At 36.5% G+C, this 20,689-nt stretch overlaps 1 protein-coding gene across 6 annotated transcripts in view; it reads left to right on the top strand.

The window, feature by feature from the left end:
• The first annotated feature begins 411 nt into the window (after window positions 1-411).
• The window catches only part of GPR180 (G protein-coupled receptor 180), a 37,798-nt gene continuing 17,520 nt past the window's right edge, over window positions 412-20,689 (top strand). For 3 of the 6 annotated variants that reach the window (XM_027115998.1, XM_027115997.1, XM_027115995.1), the window contains exons 1-6: window positions 450-630; window positions 2,085-2,243; window positions 8,523-8,723; window positions 15,186-15,366; window positions 15,509-15,558; window positions 18,600-18,757. In XM_027115998.1, coding sequence (XP_026971799.1) covers window positions 486-630; window positions 2,085-2,243; window positions 8,523-8,723; window positions 15,186-15,366; window positions 15,509-15,558; window positions 18,600-18,757 — 894 coding nt within the window. In that variant the 5' untranslated portion in view covers window positions 450-485. Of the gene's footprint in view, window positions 631-2,084; window positions 2,244-8,522; window positions 8,724-15,185; window positions 15,367-15,508; window positions 15,559-18,599; window positions 18,758-20,689 lie in introns of all 6 variants that reach the window. The other 3 variants (XR_003434677.1, XM_027115993.1, XM_027115994.1) reach the window with 2 other exon arrangements.

Genomic DNA, 20,689 nt, shown 5'->3' with positions numbered 1-20,689 from the left:
CGTCCAGTACGTTACATGGGCACGTAGGGCTTTCTTTGCTGGAGTATTCCTCGCCCCACCAGAAACGTTGCTGTTGTGTGTTTCTTAGTCCTTTTCGTATCCCACACATCCCTGGAAACCTTTCGGGCCCGTTACGCGCGCCCGCGCATGCGCAATGGCACCACGCGCGCGGAGGAGAGGAGGGCAATAATTTTTCCGTAACCTGAAGCAACATCCTCCTGAGTCTCCATAAAAAAGGCGGGAACTAGCCAAAAGACCGGGGAGTGATGGGACTTGCAGATCTGCAGTCCCGCCCATTTCAGCCTCTGATTGGTGGGTATCCTGGGCTCGTGGTGGAGGGGCCCCCTCATTGGCTATTAGGCCCCCGGGGGCGTGCCCGCGACGCCGGTCCCTCTCCCCTCACCTCCCCATCTCAAGCTGTAGACGTGGGGCCGCGGCCACAGGCGGTTAGGGGCAGGGGTGTGAGTGCCGAGCAGGAGGCGGGGATGGGGGGGCTGCGGCTGCTGGCGGTGGCCTTCACTTGCTGCTGGTGGCCACCCGGCAGCCAGGGTAAGACGCTGCGAGGCAGCTTCAGCAGCGCCGCGGCCCGAGACGCTCAAGGCCAGAGCATCGGGCACTTCGAGTTCCACGGTAGGTGCGGGGGCGGGGAGAGGGATGAAGGCTCGTGGGCCCATCCCGCGGCCCCTCCCTCCCCGCCTCGCGTGGGGAGCCGGGAGCCGGCGGCGAGAAAAGGAGATGCAATCCATTTAACAAAATCTATTGTGGAGTAGACCTTGGGTGAATGAAGAAGAAACTCGAGGGTTTTATTATTTTTTTAGGTAACATTTTCAGTTACTTAATCAACTGGCTGTAACTATACTTTGACTATTGACAGTGATAGTAATGTCACTACAATAAATGGTACAGTCTGGACACTACCAGAAAATCTGGCATGTATGGAAGCTGTGACGCGGCTTGTTACTCGTGACTCCCAGACAGGTTTTAGACAACCCTGATATTTCATGGTGATTACCTGATAAACATAGAGGAGAAACATGTAGTAAATCCAGATTTCTCAGGTAAGATTGAGGAATAGAGTGTTCCAAGTATATTAACATACACACTTTCTATCTTTTGGGTGTGTGTATTTTACTATTACCAATTTTCAGTGAATTCGAATTCAGGAAAATAATAATACTAAGACCATACAGTACTGAAATATGAACTCTAATTCAGAATGTGATTTAAGATGTTAATAGGGCCTTAGAGTCACTTTTAAGGCTGTTGATAATTTATAACGTAATTAGTTTATATCAGAGACTTAGACGGTTTTTGATACACACTATAACTTTAAATTTATTTAAAATGTTTAGTCAAAGTGATAATAGTAAAAACAACAGAAACAGGAGAATAAAAAGATCTTCAGATGAAAAAACAGCCCTGTTTCCCTTCTCCTCACCCAGAGTCCCTTTCCCTAGAGGCAACTACTTTTTGCTGTTTCTCTCCTGGGCCTTAAATGTAGTTGCTGTGTGCAACAAGGCTCATTCTATAGTTGTCTTACAACATATATTGTTCTGAAAATTCCTTTGTAAAAGTCACAGATGTCAAATTTTGTATCAGGTCTACCCCAAAACTCATTTATTTAACCTTTCTTGCTATAAGATGTTTTTGTATTTTATATTAAAAAATTATTAAATATTAACAGCCATGTTATATTAAAAAACAAAAGAAATTTTGGCAGGAAATTTCTATGGATAGTTTATAGGCAAGTGTTAAAGATGTGGAGTGGTTGTAAAATGAGGCAAAATTCTATCACAGTGAATGTCTACATACAGAAGTGGCTGTTTATTCAGTGAAAAACCATGCGTTATCAGCTGAAGTATAAGGAAACACCACACATTGTTTTGGATAATTAATGTGAATGATCTCTTGACTTGCATCTGAATGGGATGGTCATTCTAATGTGACCTACCTAGCTAAAATGAGATTTAAGAAAAACTGTGCTCTTTTAATTCCCATTTTGATAAATAGAGGTATTGAATTGTCCTACCATCTCAGTCCCATACAAGACCAAACTAGTTGATAATTTTTGTTCTGATGTCCAGGTGATCATGCTCTTCTCTGTGTCAGAATCAATGACATAGCAGTAGCCATTGGAAAGGAAGCTAAACTCTACCTGTTCCAAGCCCAGGAATGGCTAAAGCTGCAGGAAAGTGGTCACGGTTATAGTTGTAGCGAAAAATTATCCAAAGCTCAGTTGACAAGTGAGTATATCCTTTTGTCTTTGATCGTTATGTATATTTTTTTCTTCCTTAATGTGGGGAGTATAATATTTACATATCTAGATGTTTCATGGCACAGCACATACCACACTCTGTTGAGTACATTTTAAGCTAAAGTTTAAGGAAACTAATCTTTTCCTTGATCAAAAGATAGAATGCCTTTTTCCCCTCTTATTCAAAATATTTGAAAAAATATCCAGATAATTTATAAAGGTGTACGTTCCTACATTCAGACTTCTCACAGGTCACATAATTCATACCAATATGGCTGATATATTTTGACCAAGTGGCAGCATGGAGTGAATGATAACATTTGTTGAATGCTTATTGTCTGGTAGCACTGAGCTAAACACTAAGCTTGCATTATCTCAGTTAATTGTATAATTTAGCCCAAGTGATGCTGTTTTGCAACGTGTTATTGGGACTCGGGACCAAGTCATATGGTGACACAATGTGTCATTTTAGAATATACCAGCCCCACATCATTTATAAACCTCTAGGTTTGCCTCTGGAGAGGCTCTACTTTTATTATTCTAGTTGCCTGAATTCTTGAGCTGTTCCATTCTCATCAACACTGTCCCATGCATTAGGGTGTTTGCCATCCAGAGTGAGTGCAGATCTTTTTAATATAGAGATGAAGAGCATATGCCATGCTACCCATTTTACCCCTTGGAAGTTAACTGGTTGTTAATTAGGAATATGAGACATCCATGAGAAAAAAATAGGAATTATCCCTCTCCCCTTTCCCCCCTGTATTTCCACTACCATGTTCTGCATAATGACGAGTCTCTGACTCTTCTTTCAGTCTAGTCAGTAAAGCACTGCCATTTCTAAACATCCAGTCTTACTCTTAGCAGCTGTCTGGTTCCCTCATAACCTGAGTAGGGATAAGAGTCCAAGTCCCCAGTCATTGCCACCCGTTGTGGGGATCTTTTGTCTAGGTTTGTGAGATGACATTGACAGTATGCTGAAGAAGCCTGAATGACTGGATTCAGATATCAAAGACAGTTACATAAAGTTATTTACCTCAACCCTGAATTTTAGAACTTATCTGGGAAATTCATACAAATGCTCATTATCAATTCTCTTTTCCTTTCTACACCAGTTTAATCATCTAGGTGTTCCACATATGTATAAAATGTTCTAGCCTTCTGTTCCCAGTTACCCCCTTCTTGTTTCGTAAGTTACCTCTCAGTATCTCTTGATTTCATCTACTTTTCTTCATCTCTAACCCCACCATGTTATTCCAGGCTGCCGTAATCTCTCGCCTGTACTATTGCAGTAGCTCCTACCTGGCCACTGCAGCTATGCTGGTGCCCCTCTGGAATCAGAGTGATTTTTCTGAATGGCAGGTTTGATCATGTCACATTGGCATCCTCACCAGGCCCTTCAGTACTTCCGTGGGTTCCTACTGCTCTGGGACAAAGGCGGCCCTCCTTAATCTGATCAGCAGAGCTGTCTGAGTCTGGCTGTTGCTTACCCCCGACCCCAGCTTCATCTCACAGCACTGCCCTGTTGGGCCTCATTTTATTTGTAGTGCAAGTGTTCTTTCAGTGCCACCCTGGGCCTTTGCACAGGCTTTTCCTCCGCTTTTTCTTCCTTCCCCTCTTTGGCTCATCCATCCACTAACACTTGAGTTTTTAGAGCCTGTTGTTCTCCTCCACAGCATTTATTTTAGTTACAAGTTTACATTTTATTTATTTGTTATAAAATCAATCAGTGAGAGCAGCAGGGCTCTTTTGGTCTATTTATTCATTCATTCATTCATTCACAGCACTTCCAGTACTATGCTAGGCACTAGTGATACATCAAGGGACCAAAATACTGACACTCTCACAGTCCTTAAGGCTGGTGAGGGTATAAATAAGTTCACTGTGAATAAGTGTGAAACTGCTATTGTGATAAGGACTATGAATGTTAGTTACATGGTACTATGAGTGAGAATTTGTGATACACTAGTGCTCAGTTAAGCATTGACTTAGTATTTGTAGGATGAATTGTCATGGAACTTAGTGCTTGAGGGGTTTTTGGTTAGTAGGTCATTTGCTTTGTACTTCGCACCTCAAAGTCTTTTTCTTTCTCTATTAAAAACTTATCAGGGACTTCCCTGGTGGTCCAGTGGTAAAGAATCCACCTTCCAATGCAGGGGACGTGGGTTCGATCCCTGGTCGGGGAACTAAGATCCCACATGCTGCGGGGCAACTAAGCCCGCACGCCACAACTACCGAGCCCGAGCGCCTCAACTAGAGGCTCGCGTGCCTCAACTACAGAGCCCACGTGCTCTTGAGGCTGCGCACCACAACTAGAGAAAGAAAACCCACAGGCCACAACTAGATAGAAGCCTGCACACAGCAACTAAAGATCCCACATGCGTCAAGGAAGATCCCAAGTGCCGCAACTAAGACCCGGCGCAGCCAAATAAAATAAAGTGAAATTAAATGAAATAGTAACTTATCAGACAGTTTAAAGCTTTGAGCTATAGGAATCGATTTGTTTTCTTATATTACATGATCAATATTATACCATATACTATATACGCTTGCAAAAACATAATTTTTTTTATCAGTCAAATACCTTCAGTCACAGAACTTACGTATATAGAGAGACTTGCTGCATTGCAACGGCAGCTAAACTTGAGAATCACTGCTAGTAACTTGTAATAAGATCTTGTTATCTTTGAGCTGCACTTCACCTATCTGTATAACAAGGAAGTTGGACTAGTTTTCTCTAAGCTTCCTAAAAGTCCTAAAATGCTGTGATTCTAATTATGACTCTTTAGGTGGAGTTGCATATGTAGAGAGCTATAATTTATAAAACCTCTTGCTGTTGTTTTTTTTTTCTGTTTTCCCTTCCTCTTCCCTACTCTGAAGTGCAAGGGTATTCTTTGGAATTGTTGGAACGGAAGATCTCAGGAAACTGGAATTTTTGAGGAATGAAGATTTTTTGTTAAATTTGGAGGTCTGAAATAAATTGAGTACTAATGACATATATATCACTTTCTACATATGTAACCAGTTCTTTTTCCCTTAACAAAAGCCAAGTCTTAACAAAATCTGTATTCTCCAACTTTTATATATTATTTTCATATTTATAGTATATTGTTATTTAGAAGCTTTGATGCATTGAAACAAAAAGCATATCCTTAAATTCATGACAGTGTGAGTAGTATCACGTATTTGAAAATAATTCCTTATAGAAATAATTCTCATTTCCTGACCATTAATGAGACTTTTAAGAATTAATAGCCTTTCACCTACTTGGTGATGAGCCCATTAACTATGCCTAACTCCTATGTAAAACCTTATTGCTGCTGTAAACTATGAAAAGATTAGTAGATTTGAAAAATCTCAGTGTTGAATGTTGCTTGTGATTATACATTCTCCCAAATTAATATTTGAGAAATTATTTTTCAGTCTTACTTTTTGCTTTTTTCTCTTTCATTAATTCATAAAACATCAGATTTTTTTAAATGATAAAAACTATTTTGTAGGTTTTTAAAGCAAACAAAGAAGATATTTAAATGCACAGAAAATGATGAGTTTATATGCAAAAAAATTTGTCTTTTTACATCATATGCATATATTTCCTCTTGTACATTTGGTATATTGTATAAATCGCTTAAAGGTGTTAGTATTTTATTATTCTGGGTAATTTTGTTAACAGTATTCATTTCCTCTATAATATTATTGGGCGATTAGCCTTTCAACACCATTCTCTGCAATTCAAGTTTTGTTAATATTTGAGGTACTCATTACATCAGCATACAGTAAGCGTGCTGTGCAGTAGTCTTTTGTTTCAAAAACAATGAACATGCAGTTTTGTCAAGAGGCTTATTTCCTAGGCGTACTGAAAAAGGCAGCAAGACAAAAACTGAGGCCAATATCACTTTATGAAGCACACTTTTGTTTTTATTTGATGTAGATCTACATAATTTAAAATGAAACATCAAAAAGTGTATTGGTGAAAATATAATGATTAAATTTTTATATTGTTTTATCTAAGAGAAAAAGTGCAAGTGATAAAACCTCAACACAGCAAAGCCTTTATATAATGAAGTCCAGATTACATAATTTTGAGCTGCACATTTCAAAAGCCTTATTTCTGAGCTGCTATTGATCATATATTGAATTCTTATTAAAGGTCATCAATTTAACAGAAACTGGAGAAACTAGAGTCTTTGCTACTTCTTTCTAGAAGCTGTGCAGTAAGAAAAACAGTATAAATGTCAGCTAAATTAAGCTATCCAAAAAAACAGCGCTGTGGTATTCTTAACAAAATCATCTTGTCCAGTTTAACTACTATTAATGAAATTCCCAAATGTAAAGTTTAAGTCCTCAAAATTTGAATTCTGACAAGATAAATCTGTATCTCATTTATAAAGACAACGTATAAATAATATTTCTCCAACTTTTTATTAGGAAAATTTTCAATTATACATACAAGTTGAAAGCATAGTACAACCAACATCTGTATATCCTTGGCTTAGATTTAATAATTTTATCAATAATATTTTGTTATATTTGCTTTATGTTTGTATGTGTGTGATTTTTGTTTTTAACTGAAATGAAAATAAGCTATGGGTGCCTTGAGCAGTTCACCGTATTTCAGCATACATCTTATAAGAGTAAGGACATTCTTCTCCATAACCATTACCATAACAATACCATTACTGCATCTAAGAAAATGAATAATTTCATAATAACCTCTAAAATCTCTTCCATATACAAATTTCCAGTTATCTCAAGAAATGTATTTTATTTATTAAAAAGTTTCATTTTTTCAGTTGAGGAAAAGATCAAGACTGACTGGCATGCAGTGGGGGCAATCTAGACTTGGGAATTGCACCCAACATAATCATATATTTTAAGAATACTCTACTTTATAGAGAATCAGACTCCACACAGGACTTTCATATACTGTCTCATTTGCTCCTCACAAGAACTCTGAGTCAGATTGGGCAAGTATCTTAAGTTTACTACTGAAGAAAGAAATTTAGAGAGGTTAAGTAATGAATATGATTCGTAAGACTTGCTTCTCTAACTCTTCCATTGTCTTTATTACACATAGTGTTTGAGATGCCACTTTCCTACAACATTCAGGGTAGTAGTGAGTTTCTCTTAGGTCAGAATCATAGTTTTAGATTGAGAAGGGATCTTAGACATCATTTAGTGTTTCTCAAAGGGGGTGCTACTGGCATTTTGGGCAGAACGGGTCTTTGTCACGTAAGCTTGGATTGTATGACGTTTAGCACAGCCCCGCTTCAAGTATCTTGAAGTTGAGAACAATTGCTGTGACGACAGAACTGTCCCTACGCATTTTCAAATGCCCTGCAGAGGAGTAGCATTGCCCTGGATTGAGAACCACTTATTGGTATAATCACCATATTTTAAAGAAAGGAAAAGGACAATTAACCTATATTCAGCAACTACTATATGATAGATACCATGTTAAGTGACTCATATAACTTAGTCCTTGCATCAGCTCTTTGCTGTATTATCTTCATTTTACAGATGAAGAAAGTGAGTGTCATTGCTTATGTAACTTGCCCAAAGTCATATAGAAGGTAAGGATTGGAGCCAGGATGCAAGCACAGGTCTGTGTGAGGCCAACATTCATGAGTTCCCACCCCAGCCCAACACACTATATAGATGTGACCCAGTATAACAACTCATATTCCTGTAACTTCTATTTTTCGACTTTTAGTACCTTTTTAAAGAATAACAAATCAGGAAGAGATTTTGGGAAATCTTTTGAAGGTGTTTGTCAGTCATAGTTTTTAGATATAATAATTTCCAAAGTTGAATGCTCCATTTTAAATTTAACTCAAGTAATTTTCAGAAATGTTACTGTGATGACTACACAGCATTGTGCATATACTTAATACAGAACTGTACACTTAAAAATGGTTAAAATGGTAACTTTTGTATTGTGTACATTTTACCACCACAACAAAAAAATTTTTAGTGTTGCTAACTCACTTGAAAATACTTAAAATTGAAATTCAGAGTTTCAGTGAAACTATTCTAGTCATTTGTGGTATCTCATAGAACTTTTATAGTGATTCCTTTGGTTGGTTAAAATACATTATTTTTACCTGCTTTATGACTTACAGAACTTATTCCAATACTACATCAGGGCTTGGACTACTGAGACAATAAGAACTAAACAAAAGAATTCTCATTTCAAATTGATTATGTGACTAAAACAATGAATACATTTGAGAATTTTGCTTTGAAAGTGCTATTTTTTTTCTCTTTAAAGTAGCCATGAATCAGACTGAACATAATCTGACAGTGTCTCAGATTCCATATCCACAAATGTGGCACGTGTTCTATGCAGACAAGTATACGTGCAAAGAGGACAATGAGAATTCTCAGGTGGAAGATATCCCATTTGAAATGATGTTACTAAACCCGGATGCTGAAGGGAATCCATTTGATCATTTCAGTGCTGGAGAATCTGGTAAGAATATGTATTTAAATATATGTCCTAAATACAGAAAAAGATTTATGCACAAATATCTTCATGTTATGTTTTTAGAATACTGAAAATTAAAAATAACTTGTGTCCAACAGTAGACAAATGGTTAAATAAATCTTATAGAATTGTAACAGCTGTACTATTAAGTTTTAAAGCAGAACTGGAAATTTTGTATTGTATGGTTTCAAGTGTGTTAAAAAATGCGGAGAATAAACAGAAGTACAAGAATAGTAACAGATTGTTTCCATATTTTGGGTGGTAGGATTATGGATAATTTTCAGTTTCTACATTCTAAATCTTTTTGTTTTTATGATAAGCTAGCTTTATTTTTATAAACAGAAAAATGTTAAGAAACTGAGCAGTCTAAATTAGTAACCCAGTGATTAAGTGAGATAGAAACTCCACTACTTTGTATAGCTGTCCTTTACTAGGTTGTTTGAACATATTTAGGGGTTGCCTTTATTGGAGATTGCAACCATTTTTGAAATGATCAAAATTGATAAAACTTTCCAAAATTAAATCTACTCCCATAAAATATTTCATCAAAATTTTAGGTTGACAAAATTTTATGTTCTGCCCTACTGAAGTGAATTCCTATCCCAAACAGAAATGAATGACTTCTTGTGATTAATGGTGGACATGCTATAAAATATTATGGATTTGTAAATTAACATGTCAGAATGAAAACTAAAATCTCTAGGCCATCTGTCAAAAAAAAGGTTGGGTGTTTACCTCTTCATGAGTTCATTACCCACTTGGAAGAGTCAGTCTGCTTAGAGAAAAGTTCAATCCCATTGCATTACATTTGCCATCAAGGTGAGTGGGTGGAGGTAGGCCAGGAGTTGAGGCCACATTAGACTAAACCAGTTGTTAAGCTCAAAGTGTAAATTGCCACAGCTAGAAAAGCAACTCAAGGAGCTTGTGTTATAAACAATAAGTCACAAGTGACTTAATGTATGAAGAAAGAAACTTTTTAAAAAATATCCTTTAGTTTGAGAAAATACTTACATAGTGACAGAATGGGGTCCTAAACATTTAAAAATAATTCATTCTAAAAGTCTTTACTGTGAAGGAAATGACATAATTGTTTTTGAGTGCAAATGAATGTAAAGGTTAAATTTCACTTGATACTATTTTGGATCAATGTAGATCATTATTGAAAGTTAATTCTGTCCTACCATTTCTTTTATCTTAGTAAGAGATATTGACATTTATTTTACATAGTTTGGAAAGGCATTGATGAAACCCAGGTCTAGTGATAGCATTGGATGGGTGGTTGGATTAACTTGCTTTTAAGGTTTCTTTTAACTATAAGGCTTCATTATTTCATATGACACTTATCTTTAGGACTGGTCAGGCTTCAGCAGGAAGTAATGCTCTTCTGTAGTCACTGTACATGCAAACCCTACTGCCTCTAGTGGAGTCCACATCTGGTAGCCCTTCCCCCTCCTGCCTTCAGGCAGGAGAGTGGAGGCTCGAGGTGGTTTTATTTATTGTATGGATCCATGAGACTCACTGGATCCTGATATTCTTTTTCTTGCCTCCTTATTAGGCTCTCATTTCTGGACTCTTTCCTCATTCCCAGTTTGATATCTGAACTTGGACCATAGGCCATAAAGCAATGACATTTGTGCCCTGTGTGGTGCTTGGAGTACTGAATGTCAGTCATCCTTACCCTGGCTCATCCTGAACCTTGCCCATGTCTTCTAGTGTTTTTTTCAACACCCTGAATTATGGCTAGCTTTTTCTTTAGGGTTCCCACTAACCATTCTGACTCAGTTCTTAGTCCTGACTCCTTTTGACCTGTCTTCTCCTGTGACTGATTTTGATTTGATACTTATAGTATGTCTAAAATCTGTCTTTCTTATACTAGAATGGGGAAAGTTACTTTGGTCATGTCACCAAGAGTATTTAAATGAGGGAAGAAGTTTCACTATAACATGGATTTTCATTAAGCATGGGATTCTGTGCAAGGCTAATCTGTAGGGATTGATTATTAAAAAGTGCCATAAGTACTCAAAAGTATTCATTGCTAGATGTCTGGCATAATTTCCAAGGATCACATCATTTTATTATTTAAATGCCTTAAAATATGATTAATTCTACATTGAAGTCTAAATCGGTGGTTCTCAACCTGTCACTGTGTATGCATGTGGAGAGCTTTGGAAAAAGTACAGATGTCCACCCCCAGAGATTGAGAGAGAGACTTGGTTTTGGAGTGGAAGCCAGGCACTTGTAGTTGGTCAAAGCTCTGGAATTGATTCTAATGTGCAGAACCACTTAGCTAAAAGTCCATATTCCACATTGTTTTGGTAATGTGCTGGTTTCAACGTAGAGCCTTAAGAGGGATTCTTCCTATTCTGTAGCCTCAGGTATAGAATTTGTTTCCAGGGAATAATTCCCAGTTAGCTCATTTTAGAAACTTTTCCTCATTTGACTAATTTTCTGCCCTAAGTAGAGAAAATTGATTTGCTATGCTTTTTACTGAGAATTGACTGCTAAAGCATGTATCTTAGAGGTTTGAATTAGAATAACCTGGTGCAGAAAGCTACAATTAATGTTATATGCTACTCTGGTTAAATCTTACAGTTTGTTTTCTTTCAAACCAACTATGTATTTTATATCTACGAGACTAGTTAGTCCTGTATTTTACAGACTTAGGTTTTTTTGTTTTGGAGGGGTTTTTTTTGAATGTAGACTAAGGCAAGTTTGATGCTACTTGACAAAATACTACATAGGAATATCATGCTTCAAGATAGAATAAAATAAAACTACCTCTTAAAAACTTAGAATCCTTGTTAACTGTATTTGTGATTGGTAGAGACCAAAAGAAGAAGTACTCAGAATCCTGAGAATTAAAGCATTATTGTCTAAAGTAGACTGGTTTTCATTGGAATGGTATTACAGGCTCTGTCACACCTGCCATCTCACTGTTCTGAAGATTCCAGATATGTTTATTATTTTCTCTTGTTCCCTTTTCTCCTCCGTTATCCTGAAAGATAATGGGTTGGATCTTACCTTTGGCTCTGTAACTTAAAGTAACAGAAAACTCTAATGCAAGTGGTATAGACAATAAGGAAATTAATTCTCTTACATGACAATAATTTCTGAGGCTTCTTCAGGGTAGTTTATTTAACATTATCCTACTCTGTTATCCTCTGACTGTCAGCTTTGTCAGCTCCCTCATATTCAAAGTTAACTGCAGCAGTCTGGGCCGTACATCTAGGCAATTGCAAAATTCAATGTCTCTTTTTTAAGAGCAAGGAAACCTTTCCCAGAAGCTCCCTTATTTCATTGGCCAGAACTCGACACGTGACCTTGTTGTCTAACATCATAAGAGAAATGTAAGTGAAGGTATCAGAAAGGTGATAAGGGTAAACCAACATGTCGAAGTAAAGGGTTAGGTTTACCTCTTTGGGAAAGGGGAATATTGGAATTTCTCTAATTGGTTTAGACTAAGCAGGATTTATCTTGAGACCCTTGAAGGTAGGATGGCCATTGGGGTTCTGAGACAACAAGCATCACAGGTAGGCGAGAGTGTTCCAGGGGCTGCCTCATGACCCATGGACTCTCTCCTTTTCTTACCCTATTTTCTCCCATCTCCCATCATTTAGCCAGAACTGAATTTTTTTAAAGCTGTCCTGGAAGTTTTCTTCCTACTGAATTTTGCCAGTGCTTCCAGTTAAGTTTGCCTTAAAATCTGCTCATTCCCTTATAACATAAGTGTTTGTCACCTACTGCATGCTCATTTAAGAGTGTTTTTCTTCTTTTGTGTATATGTAAGTTTTAATACCTAGTATCCACCTGTTTTTTGTGTGTGTTGTTTTTTTTTTTGTGATACGCAGGCCTCTCACTGTTGTGGCCTCTCCCGTTGCGGAGCACAGGCTCCAGACGTGCAGGCTCAGCGGCCATGGCTCACGGGCCCAGCCACTCCGTGGCATGTAGGATCTTCCCGGACTGGGGCACGAACCCGTGTCCCCTGCATTGGCAGGCGGACTCTCAACCACTGCGCCACCAGGGAAGCCCTCCACCTGTTTTAAAATTAGATTTTAATTTCAAGGTGAACGTAGATTACTTTCCTGTGAAGGATGGTGGCAGAACAAAAGTAAAGTTGATTGAAGAGAAAAAAGAAAAACAGACTTTTTTCCCTAGAGGTGGTTTATTTAAAAGAACACTTGAGTGCAGACCCAGAGTTTTATCTTTAAAGTATCAGGGTAAAGGTAGGAATAATTTATGCAAAATGCAATGAGCAAAGTGTAGGACAAATGTCCTAGTTCAAGTTATTTAATATATTATCTCAATGAAATAATTTTTTGGTTACCGTGTTAGCTTTTTATGGAAGATACATTTAATCTTGAATAATCCTAAAACATTTTTTGCTAGTGACATGTGTCTTATTTTCAAAAGTCCCTTCCTCCTATATTATTCTGGTTCTCAATAAATAGTCTGGGATTTTCTTTTCATGGTGCATTTCTAAGCTAATAGCGTCTGAAACCTTATCTTGTAATGAATATTTTGTAAAGTATTATAAATAAATAAAAATTTAAATAGAATGCCATATTTAATTCTTTATACTAAGAAGAAAAGGTAAAAACAGATTCAGAACACAGGATAGCATACTTTTACTGACACACAGTTATAATATGTTTAGCTTATTTTCTGCCTTGTTCCATTACTATAACAATCCCAGGTTTATTGTCCCATTATTTCTAAAGCTAGAATACGCCTCTGTTTCAGGAATTTTAAAAGAAAATATGCCCATTCTGTTCTTTGATATTCTCTTCCTGAAGTCTAAACATACTTTCTAACCTAGACTAGAGAAGTGGACCATCAACATTTATGTATGTAGAGCTAGAGAGACACCCAGTGGCTGAAATACTTCTTTCTCTCTCTCTCTCTTTCTCCTAACAACGCCAAAAACATGATTGAGATTGAACTGTTTATTGAGTATTTTTCCTACTGTTTGCATCTTCTGGATTACTTTTCTAAAATTATTTTCCATACAATGTAAATATTCCCTTCTCTGCCTGTTGTTTGGAGTTTATCCCACGTGGGAAGCCAGAGCAGATTCAGGGGTCACAGTTGGAATGGAAGTGAGTACAGTTTAGACGTTCATACACAGATTCAATGGAGACAGCTACAGCCACTGTCACGATATCCAGTGTTATTTAGATAGAATATAAAAGCCCTAATATTAGGGACTAGGTTTAGATGTAACCAAGTAAATGTAAGCCATTAAACTCAAAGCTGGCCCCTGGTTCGTTATAAAATTTTCTGAAATTTCCGAAAAATGAAGACACAGTCAAAAGATTCCAGGTAACACAGAAAAAGGGGTGTTTATCTTGAGGATGTGTGAAGACTACTGAAAAGCTGGTGGTAGAAACTGGAGGCTGCTTAATGACTGGGACCATTTTTAATATAAAATCTGCACATTCCTATGCTCTGTTCTTGTCTCTACCAACCAGCTCCCTCTGCTCATTCAAAATTTCTGCTTGCCCAGAATTTTGATTTCATCATGGCCTGGTTTGACTCCTTTGGCCTGCTCCATCATCAGCTCTTTTCAACTCCAGTTTCCCTTGCCTCATCCTTTCTATGTTTTGTGGTTTGATGTCCCAAGAGAACATGACTGGCTTCGTATCTTTGAGAACCAAGTGATGCTGCTGGCCAGTGACTAGTCTGGATTGGTAGCCACTTGGTCAGGTGTTTCAGTTTCAGTCACCTGTGGAGTGGAGTCCCATGGTCTCCATAGGTTTTCCTCTTTGACAGAGCTGAATGCCATTTACTTCAGAAGGAGGCCTGGTCGTGACAGGTATTTTGACGCTTTGTCCAAATGGGAATTTAAGGGTATGATACATTCCAGAGCTTGGTTCTTAGGCTTTAGCTGTATCAGAATCACTGAAGGACTTACTAAAACCAGAATGCTGGGTCCCACTCCCAGAATCTCTGATTCAGTAGGTATGGGTTGAGTCCCAAGAATCTGCCTTTCTAACTACTTCCCTACTGATGGTGCTGCTGGCACAGGGCTCACACTTTGAGAATCATTGTCAGGGTATATAAAACTCTTATTGACTGACTAAATCTATCTTTAAACGTCTTATAAAAGAAATCCACTTTGGGGGGTAAAAAAGCATATCTAACTGAATGCTGAAATCATTGTTTTAATTTACTGTTTCGACCAAAACTATGATCTTGTGGTTAGTCTTTGGGCTTATTCTCTGACCAATATGATTTCTTATAGATTGACTTCAGTTTAATCTGCGTTCTTATAGTTAAAACTGTATCCTAAAGTAGAAAATTATTTGTTTCAACAGTCTTCCTTTTTTTTCTTTTACAAAAGTAAATGCTATGACTTCAGTTAAAAAGCAAGTTCTGGAAATATACTGATGGGAAGGTTTGAAAGCAACCCAACACTATAACTGGCTTGTTCCTTTCTTCTCTTCACAGGGTTACATGAGTTCTTTTTCCTCCTAGTCCTAGTGTACTTTGTGATTGCTTGCATTTATGCGCAATCATTGTGGCAGGCTATTAAGAAAGGAGGACCCATGCACGTGGTTTTAAAGGTTCTGACAACTGCATTGCTGTTACAAGCTGGTTCAGCTTTTGCTAATTACATTCATTTCTCCAGGTAACTCAAAACCATTAAAACTGTGTTCATCATTACGTCTAATTAATCCTAATTAGTCCACCAAAATTATGCTTGCTTTGATTATGAATGATTTTTTTCACACTTGTAATTGATGCTAATATTTTCCTCTTCAATTCTTCAGTTACTCCAAAGATGGAATAGGGGTACCTTTTATGGGAAGTTTGGCAGAATGTGAGTATCTTACTGAGCATTTTTTTAAAACATAAACTTGCTATCTGCTTCTTGTATGTTTTCCTTTTTTGTCAATTACTTTTTGTCATAATACAGTTTTTTTATCCAAGGTTGGTTAGATTCAGCTCAACTGGAAACAAGGTTATACATTTAGTTTCCACATATCCTATTTAGTTTCTTCTTAGTCATAGGTAATGTGCAGAGCTCTTCATTGTCTTTAGAGCATATTTATATGCATTCTCTCTTTTTTTTTTCATGTGGACCATTTTTAAAGTCTTTATTGAATTTGTCACGATATTGCTTCTGTTTTATGGTTTGGATTTTTGGCTGCAAAGCATGCGGGATCCTAGCTCCCCGACCAGGGATCAAACCCGCACCCCCTGCATTGGAAAGGCCAAGTCTTAATCACTGGACCACCAGGAGATTCCCACATTCTCTCATTTTTGTCCTCAATAAAAACTCAGTGAAGTAGATATGCTTATCCCTATTTTGCAGATAAAGAATCTGGGCTCAGTGACAGGAAGTACATTCCCAAATGTCAGTCAGCTAGTGAATGGTAGAGCCAAGATTTAGACCCAAATTTTCTGACCACAAAGCTAAAGGTTTTTTTTCCCTTTTTCATTCCTTTTGTGACTCTTTTGTCTCTATTTCTAACCCAGAGCCATAGAGTATACCTGTAATTGAGCTGACCTCTCAGCTTTGTTCTTTAATTTATAAGAGGAACTTTTGTGAAGTAGTTTTTCAATTAAATATGATGGTGAAAAACTAAAAGTTCCTATAATCATGACTTTTTAAAGGGAACTTTAGAGGGACATCAGGTCATATGCCATTCTCAATCCTGAAAAACAAGTTAAGATTTGCTCTAAAAAAAGCAGATTCTGAATACGAAGACATTCTAGGATTTACTTTCCTTATATTTCCATATTTCTCTTCTAGTCTCCTCACTCTTTAATAGAGTATCTTATAGTAATCTCTATAAACATCTCAGGACCCACTTATCCTGATCTTGCTGCCTATTTTAAGATTCTAAAACTTCTAGAATCTTTCCTTTTCCTTGTGAAGAGGATGGATACTGTTTACCTCTTGGGCATGAACAAGAGTTGCTTCTCCTTTTTTGACATTACTAGAACCCTGGTTTCAACCCCTGTTTTCTCTTAGATGACTCAGGATGTTTAAGAGAATCCTAGAGTTTTAAAGCTGGACAGAGCATAGAAATAATTTAGCTTATGCATTTTAGATGAAGAAATTGTGGTCCAAAGAGGCAAAGCACACAGAGGCCCATCAGTAGCAAAGCTGTTACTAAAATCAAGGACTTTTGAAGTTTTGTGAGTGTCTACTGTATTCAAAACAGTGTTTTAGGCTGTCTGGCATCTTCATGGTAAGTTAAAAGCAAAAGTCTTTTTAAAAAAACTGCAATAAATCAATGTTGATCATTTTTGGTAGTTCTGACAACAGGTTTGGTTAATGAAGATTTTTAATCAAATTCCACAGAATGGGGTTTTTGTGTCATCTGTGTATTTTATCTACATTAGTTATTTTTCAAGAACAGATAAGCAGTGTCTACCTACCCTCACAGTTATGGTATTATATCAATATGTGCATTACTTAGTATGTAAAGAAATGAGCCAGAAAATCAGTGTTCCCTCCTCCCCAGTATTTGTTTTTGCTAATTAGCAACTTATCTAGGGATATTCCTTTGGCTAACTTCTTTAAATAACTGAATATGTATTTGTGAAATGTTTAATAAAAATAATTAGCATCACAGTCATTTAAAATCTATGTTGTAAGAAAATTGTGCTTGTTCTGAAAGGCCATGACACTTTATATCATTAAAGTGTAGTGACAGTTCAGTATTAGAATTCGCTATTACAAGTATATAAGCATAAATGTAAAGTATCCGGTTTTAATTTGGGTGGCAGAGCTGGAGAAAAATATGGCAAAATAAAGCTGAAAAGGTCTATTATTAATAAGTTTTTGGCTTGTAACTTTTAATATAAGTTTGATACTACAGCTAGTTTTATCTGTTTCTCTAAGAATATCTTTATATAAAAGAAATAAAAGTCATAGACATCAAAGTTATAAATGGCAATTTGAAGAAAGTTTTATTTTGTTGAATTGTGATCACATGTTTATTCCAAAATCCACATCAAAATACACTCCGATGAAAAAGTAATAATTTTTTTAAAAATCAGTAAATAGAACTTCTAAAATGAATACACATGGCAGTTGAAGTATTATTGCTTGTTATTTTCTTGTCGCACTGAACTGGGTGCAGGCGGTTTCGTTGCGTCTTTTCTACCACAGCCAGCTTCCCCTGCAGTGTAAGCAATGGCCACCGGGGGGCACATCACACTAATGCATGGAGCGCTTCATTCGTCTTCAGGACTCTGACACTAGGGCCAACATAATTGGATGTTACAGCAGCTCTGCGTTTTATTGTCATGCTATTTCTTATTGATAGGTTTAGAAAATACTCTTCATATTATAGGTCAGCCACCAAAAAAAATTAACAACCCAGAAGTATTCTCCACATTGCAGAAGTTATATTTAAAATTTGTTTCTTTTCATAAGCAGTGAGTTATAGATTGTGATTAGAAAAACTAAGAATAAGAAACACAAAGAGATTTAAAGTTGGCCTTAATAAAGATATGATATGGACACATATATATTTTTAAAAATAGGAGTATTGCCATTGTTTTAACTATTTTCAGAAAGTTTACAAATTTAATGGCAAAATTTTAATTCTTTAGAATTATTATACATGAATATCTCTTATTGAATTTCATCAGTTTCTTTTTTAAAATGCCTGTCTTTTGTGGTTAATAAAATAATTATATTCTCAATGCAAAAAGGATAAAATTTGGGAATTCCATGGTGGTTCAGTGGTTAGGACTCCATGCTTTTACTGCTGAGGACGCAGGTTCAATCCCTGGTCGGGGAACTAAGATCCCACAAGCTGCACAGTGTGACCAAAAAAAAAAAAGGATAAAATTCTTCGTATTGTGAAAACTCAGTTGACTTTGCTTTTCATTTCCCATTAGTTTTTGACATCGCTTCCCAAATTCAAATGTTATACTTACTTCTGAGTCTATGCATGGGTTGGACAATAGTCAGAATGAAGAAGTCTCAGAGCAGACCTCTCCAGTGGGATTCTACTCCTGCGTCCACTGGCATTGCTGTCTTCATTGTCATAACACAGGTTAGTAGTGATACTAAATGTTTCTGCTTTGCAATATTGAGAAATGCAAATTTGAACATATCTCATGTCAAGAAACCTGGGACCCATGAGGAATTTGTGTCATTTTAAACTATGAATTTAAAGAGTGATAGATCATATATGAAGTAAGTGAGAAAGAGAAATACCATATGATATCAGTTATATGTAGAATCTAAAATATGACACAAATGAATTTATCTACAAAACAGAAACAGACTCTCAGACATAGAAAACAAATTTGTGGTTACCAAAGGGGAAAGAGGGAGAAGGAGGGATAAATTAGGAGTTTGGGATTAGCAGATGCACACTACTATATATAAAATAGATAAACAGGGTCCTGCTGTATAGCACTGGGAACTATATTCAATATCCTGTAATAAACCATAATGGAAAAGAATCTGAAAAAGAATATGTATATATATGTGTAAATGAATTACTTTATTGTACATCAGAAGCTAACACAACATTGTAAGTCGCCTATACTTCAGTTTTTAAAAAATGGGGAAACAAGAGTGATAGATCAATAACCTGTTAGCTTTCCGAGTGCTGAGGTGTGCACGTCGCAGAACTTCACTGTAATTCACCTGAATCTGAGCTTCCTATCAGATTATTTCAGTGCAGTGTATTTAATATTCAGTTACATTCTCATTTCCTAATTAAGAGCTTTCTTTCATATTTTCTAACACTTAGTAAGTACTCAATATTAAATGAGTCAGTTAATGAATTTGAGATTCATTCATTGGCCAGAATCTACTTTATACATGAAAGAATTCAAGTGAATATCAGATTCAAGAAAAAACAAAACGTAGAATAAAAAAGAATAGGATCTTGTTTTTGAAAACAAATGTAAAAACAAACTTGGTCTTTTAGAAGAGTCCTCTATGCCTTTTTTTTGTTTTTCTCTATAGTGACCTATAGACATTATTCTAGGATCTCCATATGCCTACGTACAATGGATTTATAAAAATTAAGAAGAAAGATATAAACATAAAAATTTGTATTGAGTTTGTGACCATCAGCTATAGATGAAAATGAAATATACATCTGGGCTCTGTAAAGGACATCATAATCTAAGTTTTAATGCATTAAATAAATGGAAAAACTCACTAGTGAAGGGTAAGGCCTGTGCCCATCTACCTCTAGTACTTATTTTAGAACCTTAGGTGCTGAGTGAAGGTTTATTGAATTTACATGATTGATTTAGAAAGAGACCATATCACAGATATTGATATTTAAAAAGGAGATAATGCCAGGATGGGAGGGCTAGTGAGAAAGAACTGAATTAGAGGTGATTAAAATAAGGGTAATTTCTGCCAACTTAATGTTTTTGATCCAGGATTTATGGAGAGTAGTGTTAATATCAGGTTAAATTCTCATTTCTCAATAACTGTTTTAAAAATCGAATTTTCATTATTTCATTGCAATTTAAATTCATTATCATAAACAAATACAAATTGAGATTATAACACTACCCTAGAGTTTATGTGAGCATTTGTGAAGAATGTATTAGACACGGCCCTGACTCTCAACAGCAGCCAGACTAGGGGGACGAGACAGGCAACAAGAGATCACGTAAATGTGTACAGTGTATTCCACAGGTCCTGCATTAGCATACGTATGTGGAAATATGGGAGTATGAATATGTAAAAATGTGAATCATGGGAAATAGTAGTTTGGGGTTTTTTTTTTGCTTTATTGGGTTATAATTGAAAAATAGAAATTATATAGATTTAAGGTATACAACTTGATGTTTTGATATATTTATACATTATGAAATGTTCACCACAATCAAGCCAGTTAACATATCCATTACCTCACATAGCAGGAAATGATAGTTCTATAATAGCACTTCTTTGTTGTAAAGAGTTACGTTTAGAAATGCAAGTTAAGGAATCAGACGGGTATAATTTGGCG

The sequence above is a fragment of the Aethalodelphis obliquidens genome, unplaced genomic scaffold, assembly GCF_003676395.1.
Source record: "Aethalodelphis obliquidens isolate GAN/ISIS:26980383/991018 unplaced genomic scaffold, ASM367639v1 scaffold15, whole genome shotgun sequence".
In the NCBI taxonomy this organism is placed as follows: Eukaryota; Metazoa; Chordata; class Mammalia; order Artiodactyla; family Delphinidae; genus Aethalodelphis; species Aethalodelphis obliquidens.
This window is presented reverse-complemented; position numbering and strand designations above follow the sequence as displayed.